The sequence below is a fragment of the Otolemur garnettii genome, unplaced genomic scaffold (genome assembly GCF_000181295.1).
Source record: "Otolemur garnettii isolate 467f Iridium unplaced genomic scaffold, OtoGar3 scaffold00021, whole genome shotgun sequence".
Classification (NCBI taxonomy): domain Eukaryota; kingdom Metazoa; phylum Chordata; class Mammalia; order Primates; family Galagidae; genus Otolemur; species Otolemur garnettii.
Genome location: NW_003852416.1, coordinates 11,184,318 through 11,193,020, shown reverse-complemented (window position 1 = coordinate 11,193,020; position 8,703 = coordinate 11,184,318). Strand labels below are relative to the sequence as shown.

The 8,703-nt window shown below is 38.5% G+C and overlaps 1 protein-coding gene across 2 annotated transcripts in view; it reads right to left on the bottom strand.

The window, feature by feature from the left end:
• The window catches only part of SMNDC1 (survival motor neuron domain containing 1), a 10,915-nt gene extending 2,964 nt beyond the window's left edge, over positions 1–7,951 (bottom strand). Inside the window, exons 1-5 of one of the 2 annotated variants that reach the window (XM_023511736.1) lie at positions 7,742–7,916; positions 6,211–6,330; positions 3,121–3,310; positions 1,435–1,577; positions 700–861 (exon numbers count right to left, since the gene is read on the bottom strand). In XM_023511736.1, coding sequence (XP_023367504.1) covers positions 700–861; positions 1,435–1,577; positions 3,121–3,123 — 308 coding nt within the window. In that variant the 5' untranslated portion in view covers positions 3,124–3,310; positions 6,211–6,330; positions 7,742–7,916. Of the gene's footprint in view, positions 1–699; positions 862–1,434; positions 1,578–3,120; positions 3,311–6,210; positions 6,331–7,741 lie in introns of both variants that reach the window. The other variant, XM_003787177.2, reaches the window with a different exon arrangement.
• Positions 7,952–8,703: the final 752 nt, after the last annotated feature.

Genomic DNA, 8,703 nt, shown 5'->3' with positions numbered 1-8,703 from the left:
AAAAGAAAGAAAAACTAGACTTCCAGTACTATTATCACCACTATGAAGCTAAGCATGGCTTTTTAAACAAAAGTCAAAGACTAAAAATACTATCTTAGTCTTCTTCACTACGGTGTGAACCCTAGCACTTGACTTATAAAAATACACTGGGAAGGCAATGCCTTCCTATCCACAGCTCAGTGGATAGGGCATTAGCCACATACACCAGGGCTGGCGGGTTGGAACCTGGCCTGGGCCAGCTAAACAACAACCACAACTACAACAAAAAAATAGCTGGGTGCCGTGGCAGGCACCTGTAGCCCTAGCTCCTTGGGAGGCTAAGGCAAGAGAATCACTAAAGCCCAAGAGTTTGAGGTTGCTGTAAGCTGTGACACCATGGCACTCTACTGAGGGCAACATAGTTAAGACTGTCTAAAAAATATATATACACACACACATATATACATATAGAAAATGTTTTTAGTACACAGTACCTCTTAATATTTACTGAATTCCCAAATGGGAACCAAATGCCTTCACTTTACCTAGACATACACATATAAAGTTGACCCTATTATCACTCATCTTTAAAACAATGGTAGCCAGTATAACAACTTTCACACCTCAAATTAACCTACTTAGATTCTCTTTGCAGACTACCTCAAATATCCAAATGGGGAAAATTACACCTACAATACTAATAAAATCAAAGTTACTTACTTTGACATGGGTTTGTTGCCACTGTCCTCCTTTGCCTTCCTTCCTTCTTCTACAGGCTTGAGGTTCAACAGTGGAGTCACTTCAGCATTGCCATAACCAGCAAAGGTGATTGCAGCGGTGCCATTTTCTTCATCTATCTCCTCAATCTCCGCTTCATAACACCTGTAAAGATATCATGGCTGTAAGCAGGTGAGTAAAGGTTTGGTACTCAGCCTACAAGACTTATGCTGCAGTGATATAATCATTACATTATGTCTAAAGTGAAACTTCTATAATCAAATAGCCCTTTTGGCAAAATAATACAAAAGAGTAGTTGAAGTTAGCCACCTGCTATCAAAAAAGGAAGTCCGAATCAAAATATTATTGAGAAAGTCTCTTACATATACCTCCTCAATGTACATTAATCTCTTTGAATAGATGCACATATTTCCTAAAAGAATAATTTCAATGTGTGCAAGTCACAGAAGTCTAAGACAATAAGCCATTCATTCAACTTTCAAGTCTAGAAAAGAATTTAGATTTTTAAAGTAATCATTTTCCTCTGCTTTTTTCTTTCCTCTAGGATCCAAGCCATTCTTTTTCCCTCAAAGTTAATCTAAATCTATAACTAAATTGTATCTCAGAATCAAACTGCCTCTATAGAAAGATTAAAACAGAGTGGTTCAAACTGAATAAAAACTTCTTACCATTGTATTTTATTATTTCATGTTATAGTTAGAGTTTTTCTACACTTACTGTCCATCTTCACTCCAGATTGCCATACACTTGTCTCCTACTTTCCATGAATGTGTGGGCTGAGTAGATGCAAAATTGTCTGAACTTGCAAGAGTTTCAGAAGGTTGAGTTGACAGAAGGTCTTTGGTTAGTTCTATGACTTCCTAAAAAAGAAAAACAAAATCCACAACATTTTTATAATTCTTTTATAAACTACTTTGTTTATTAATGACAACTCTTACACCGTATAGCACTTAAGCACTCTACATTATTTATTTGCTGTTCATATTATCAAGAGAGTAGTGATTATTCCCATGTAGAAACTGAGATAGAAACTTTTATACTAGTAAATGGTAGAACCGTGATTTAAGTTCATATAAGTTGCCTTTCAACTTAATCACAAATACTAATGGTAATCGAGTAGACTTGAGCTTATTTAAATGACTAGGTTTTTGCTAATTAGACCTCTCTAAAGATAAGAAATAAAATCAAATATGAAGGCTAATTAAACATAAGATCACTTTTATTCTTACTGTCATGTATATTTTATGCAACTGAAAATTACCTGGCAGTAGTATTAACTGCCTAGCCACCCCCTCATCCTCAGAATAGCCTTATTAGTAACACAAATATTCCTACTTATACCTATTTCTACTAAAATACTTTAGGCATGTATAGAAGAAACCAGTAGTCATCCTATTCATTTACCGTAAAACTCACTCCATTTGGGTAAGCAAATTACCAGGTTAGATTAAAAAATATTCCATACCTTAATGTTAAGCACATTAGGCTTCATTTAAAAGGAAAAAATAAAAGTAACACACAGGCAAGCAATGCCTCTTTGGCAGATATTTTTTCTAATTCAGGCTTGTATTTATTGGCTTGGTTCAAAGATGTTTGGTAAAAACTTGAGAAATAGTACAAATTGATAATTATTTCTGCTATTTTTTATTCCAATGAAGACCCATGTTATATATCACATGATTTATTTGAAGACCTTGCATACCCATTCTCCCACTGTTGCATTTCAAACAGTATACTGTGTCTCTAGGGAGAAAAATTAGCAAAACTAAACTGTGTACTAAGATTCTTCTGATTCCCACTTAAGTTTTCTAACAGTAGTTCTGATTCATTAGCTAGTAAACAGTACCTCTTCTCCTAAAGATTCTAAATCTTCCTATCTATTTCTAAAAACTTTGAGTCTTTAATATGAGGAATATTAAACGCTTGAAGAAAGGTCAGTTCTGGAAATAAAATCGCTTTTATTTAGGGTCAGGAACATAATCCAGTAACCCTGGCTTAAGAGCCCACAGGACCCCCTATCATTAAATTCTTCCACATCTTCCTAAGGATCATTTAACTATTAAAGCACAAATATAAATTTGGCATTTATAGGTCTCAAATTCAGAACTCTGTTTTAGTACAGAACATTTTCCCACTGTATTTTCATAAGGATATATATTTTCAAAGAAAAGGGTCCTGAAAAGCTGCACATATTATAAAGAATTTTCAGAGCCCTATGTTGAAATGACCCTTAAAAAAATCTAGAGCATTTACTCTTGGTGTCCTTCAACTTTGCTATAGTTTTACACACACCTCTAAACTATGAAAAACCTTCTACTAATTTTTTTTTCTTCACATGTACATATGGACCCAAGTATTAGAAAAACTATTTTATGTATGAGGGGGTTTCTCGAAGGTACATACCATTAATTACTTTTCCTCCCTCAAGTCTGAGTTCTGAAACTGCTCCTTCATCGACAGATGGGCAGCAGTTACAGTAATCGGCAATTCCAGGAAGCATCAGGTGTTGTGATCTACATATCAGCAGGTCAAAGGGGGTGCACTCAAGCACTCTGCTTACTGAAGGAAGGCGTTTCGGGGATGCAGAGAGCCACTGTAATATATGAGACAAGTGACTTGACCCCTGCCTCCTTTAGAACCAGTTTATTCAGCAACACAGCCTCATAAATTTACTATTTTTGTGATTATCAGAACTACCTTGGGAGCTAGTTAGCTAGCTAGCCTGGATTTTACTATACCACTTTTTAAGTGAAAAAAGAAAGGCAATTAGGACTCCAGTAGATTAATTTTCTGCCTACTGAGTAACTTTAGTCTATATGAAAAACAATACATAAAAGAAATAAACAGAAACCTACTGGCAAAATGAAGTCACTGAAAAATGCAGAGCATTTTGTCATAAATCAAATGACCAATTAATAACCAGTATAATGATATAATTTCAAAAACTGATATAATTCCACAAGAAATTAGAAACCGTAGGACTGTCCAAATATATGAGAATGAGGAAGCCACATATTCAGTCTGAACAGACTTCTTACCAAACATAATAGATAGCATTAAATACCAATGGTACAAGATACTCCCCAGAAAGGAGAGAAGAGGGAGAAAAAAACCCATAGCAAAATTGAAGCTGTTAACTGTAACCTCAATGAAGAAACAGTTACTAGGTGGAAACATGCAGACAAATACTTTTCAGAGTTTTACTTAACCTTAAAAGATGCTTTCCATCTTTGAGTAGTTTTCAATTCAAAACGGACCTCACTAGTAACCAAAATGAAACTTAATTTTTTTTGCAGTTTTTGGCTGGGCTGGGTTTGAACCCCCCACCTCCAGCATATGGGGCTGGCGCCCTACTCCTTTGAGCCACAGGCACCGCCCAAAATGAAACTTTTGTCATGCTAGAGTTAGAGGGAAAGAAACTGTGAGCGAGACTGGTCAGGAAAAATACTATTATTACTAAGGTATCAGAATTTAACCTCCTAAATTGTTGCTATCCAATATGGTTGTCACATGTGGTTATTTAATCAAATTAAATTTAAAACTCAACTCCTCAGTAACCTGACCTGCTATTTCCAGTGTTGAGTAGCCACACATGGCTTGTAGCGATGGTAATGAACAGCAGATGTAGAACATTTCTACTGTCACAGAAAGTTCTACTAGATAGTGCTGTTCTGAATGGTTATAGTAAAGAAAATATACACATAAATGATTCCTAGTTCATCATTAACTGAGCCCTACGCAAGCCTTTTAGGTGCTTACTGTAACTTCTACCACAATGGTTTCTCAGGACAGTATAAATCATGTCACAGTAAAGCAGTTCTACCCAGACTCTAATGACAATTTATTCTAGAAATATTAAAAAGAACTGATGATAATACTTCACACTCCACTGCCAACTCCCCCTCTACCAGTTCCACATATATCTCCTAGGAAGCAATATACAAAACACTGGCACACAAGTGTTTTCTTTTTCTGAAAGAAAAAAAGGACTGCTTTTAAGTTGTTAAGACTGGACATTTCTCAGTGGGCAAACAGAAACTCAGTACACTTTACAAAGTATACGAAAGGTCATTTTGCCTGTACTGCATTATCTTCAATGTATATTCACAACAGGTAAGCAATCAAATGAATGGGCAGGTAGCAAACCATTGGGTTATCTTTACTGAAGAGCCCGTGAATGTGAGAAATTACTCCCAAACACCTTTTTCTTATTAACTAGCAACCTAAAATCCACAGACCTACCTTTTAAATACTGAAGGGGGGGTCCTATTCATATTAAAATTATCCCAGATACTTTCTATATATTTTTTAAAATATACTATCATCCCACATCTAGAATCTGAAAATATTCAACTCATCTTAATTGTACCCAGATAAGCAATTTCAGAATCCCAAATCTGGATCTCATTTCAGGTAGTTCTACTTGTTTGCAGTTCTAATATCCCTAAAATATTAATAGTTTTAATGGACAACAGGATGATAAAGGGAGAGAAAGGATTATTTAGACAGAGTACAGGTTTTTGTGGGGTTTTTTTTGCAGTTTTTGGCTGGGGTTGAGTTTGAACCCACCACCTCCAGCATATGGGGCCAGTGCCCTATTCCTTTGAGCCACAGCCACTGCCCACAGGTTTTAGTTCTACACTGAATCAGTGAAGAGATCAAAATACCCTTAAATCTTTTTAAGGATCAGATTCAGAATTTAAAGAAGTTCTTAAGATGAAAAGTCATTTATTTACAAATTTGGCATTTTTTGTAATCAACCTGGTATCCTAAGAAAGAACAGATATTTACTATCATGAGTTTGTCTCAAAATACAAGTGCAGGTTTAAAAAAAAAGATTTCATACCTAACCTCTCCCATGACAGAAAAATTAAGATCTCCTTTTCACAAATTCAACAATTGTCAACATTACACTTTAAAACCTAGCCTTAAGTCCAAGCACCTATGCAGAGAACATGTACCTTATTTTGGTATTTATGATATGTCTTCTTTTTTAACTAGGCCCTTCTCATTTGTTGAAATGTTTTCAATACAAAGTATATGCCACTAGTTTTGGTGGGAAAAAAAAGCCACATCTTCAAAGACTCTTAAGCCATTAAAAAGAATCTTAAGATAGCTATATCTTTAGTTATTCTTAGTTGTCTTTTGAACTGAATTTCCCTGGCCAGGTCTTAAAAAATAAAAGCACTTTTTGTTGTGGAGTTGTATGTAACCTCTTGAGAATTTGATAGAGACTTCCAAAATCAACTCTCATTTTTAAAATTTTAAAAAATCACAGAAGCACACCAGATTTATGTAACTAAGAATACCAATTTACTCATTGTGATATATACTAGCTGAGGAAGCAAGCCTCCTTCTACAAGCCACAGTGTTTATGTGCATATATGTGTAACACAGACACAGGTGAGGGGTACCTCTTTGGGTACCTATGGATTCTAAGCAATAAATCATCTGAAAAACACAGAGAAACTACAATTGTCAGCCTATACTTACTTGTAAATCTTTCTTCAATTTTAGCAAATCTTCATTTTCTCCATTTCCAGATAATGCAGCTTCAACTTGCTGGAGTTGAGCTTTATAGCTTGCCAGCTGCTTTGCTAAATCTTCTGACATCTAAGGAAAATAAAAATGGCAAGACCATGAAAGTGGAACCAAAAATCAAACATACAAAATAATTTCCCTGTCCTCTTGAATTAACCAGTTTTTGCTTCTAATTCCTAACACTGCAGCTTAATGGATCTCCATTACCTTTACTCTTAGCTCAGAGTTGAGCTAAATCACAAACTTCAAGAGGACAGAGTCTAAGGATTATGAACATGAGATAAATTTCACATAAAAAGAAAAGCAGAAAATAGGGACAAGAGGGAAAGGGAAACGTATAATCTTCTTTAAACTCCTATTACAGGGAAGGCACGGTGTTTGGCTGAATAATCAAGATTGTTCTATCTTCTTTTTAAAAAGCACTAGTCTGTTGGAAGAGTTGAGTTTTAGGGGGACAGGGCAGGGTAGTTATTTTTAAGCACTTGCTGCTTAATTCAAATAAAAATGATTTTAAATTAATACATATATAACTCTACTAGAACTACTCAATTAGAGTATATTTTGAAGTTCTTATCCAAAACAAGTATCTTTCAACCAGTAGCCTAAATAGTTGTAGATGCATTTTCTTCAGTAAAAGAAACAGCGCAAATACGCCCCGATTTAAAGAAGGAACGTGCCTTTTGCCAAATCCAGCTCATTTTCCTGAAAATAAGATACGAATGGCTCGGCGCCTATAGCTCAACCGGCTGGGGCGCCAGCCACGTACACCTAAGGTGGCGGGTTCGAATCCCCAGCCCGGACCCGCCAAACAACAATGACGGCTGCAACCAAAAAATAGCCGGGCGTTGTGGCGGGCGCCTGTGGTCCCAGCTACTTGGGAGGCGGAGGCAGGAGACTCGCTTGAGCCCAGGAGTTGGAGGTTGCTGTGAGCTGTAATGCCACGGCACTCTACCCAGGGGGACAGCTTGAGGCTCTGTCTCAAAAAAAAAAAAAAAAAAAAAAAAAAAAAGATACGAATTAACTTTTCTGACGATTTCTAAGCAAATAATGCGGACTTCCGAGGATCTTTCTATCTCAAAATTCCCGTTCAACGAAAACTTGGGCTGTCCTCGCAGTCCCCCAACACCTCAAAGTCTGCCACTACTTATGTCAGACCTTGAAATTCAAACAGGTTTCCCGGGAAACCACCTGAGCCCCACACCCTCAAGCAGGCTGGCTCTTCCCTGAACCGCCGCGGGCGTCTCAACCCCACCCGACGGGTTCCCCTGGTTGGCCGTGTTCGCGGCACAGCACGGGGACCCCAACGCTGTCCCAGGCCCCTCAAGGCTCAATTTCGGGTGGGAGAACAGACAGTGGCTCCTAAATCTATCGCCGACGCCCAGACTTCTCCGGTGAGGCTGGCCAGTCGGCCTGAGGCCTCGGCTTCAACTCGGGAGAGACTGAGGGCCGGTGAGGCCTCGCTCTCCACTACAGGGTTTGTTACCTTGTGTGGGGTTGGGGGCAGGGCAGCGGGAAGGGGTCAGGGCAAATGAGCCCAGGGGCGGTGGTGGAGGCAGCGACAGCAGCAGTAAGAAAATCTTCGCGACAAGACGACTCTGAAAAGGAAGAACTCGGCCGGCGATGAGGGGGAGGGGAGGAAAGCCGGGCACTAGAAGGAGGAAAAGACAGTGGTGGGTGAAGTCTCGCGAGAGATGCAAATACTCGCGAGATGTCACTCGATTCACGTGGTTCCTCGCGCCCTCTAAGTCGGCCACCTAACTCACGTTAGGGACGCGGAGTAGGCGGGTCTAATGGGAAGGAAGTGTCGTAGTAGCCTGCACCGGACGCGGAGCGGCGGTTCATCCTATCTAGGTTCCGGCTTGCCCCTGGGAGCTGTTTCTTTTGGAGCGGGTGCTTTTGTGCCCTTCCTGAGGTTTCCAGATGAGCAATCACGTGTGCCTGGGAGGTGGGAGGAAACGGGTTTAATGCAGCCTTGTACTAGGTAGTTGTTCTCAAAGTGTGGGCTCTGAAACCTCAGCATCACCTGGGAATTTATTGGAAATGGAATCCTCAAGCCCAGCCCCAGACTTTCTGAAACAGAAACTCTGGGAGTGGGCTTAACAATCAGTTTCGACAAGCATTCCAGGTGATACCCATGTCCGCTCAAGTTTGAGAACTGCTTTGTATACAGTATTAATAAAAACGCTAGTAGCAGTAGGAATGTAATTAAATTATAGCAGAAAGAACCTATTGGAGAGGAGGTTGATTTATTTAAAATTATTCTGTCAAAACTTGTTTGGTTTTAAATAGATAAATCTTGCTTCATAGGAAACAATCTCTAAGTTTTGAATGATTAGCGCAGTAATATAAATACTTCCATTTATGCTGAGAAAGAAACATACATTAAGTATATGTTTGTGATAATAAAAAAGTTGAGGACGAATACACTAATTTGAAGTGGGAGCC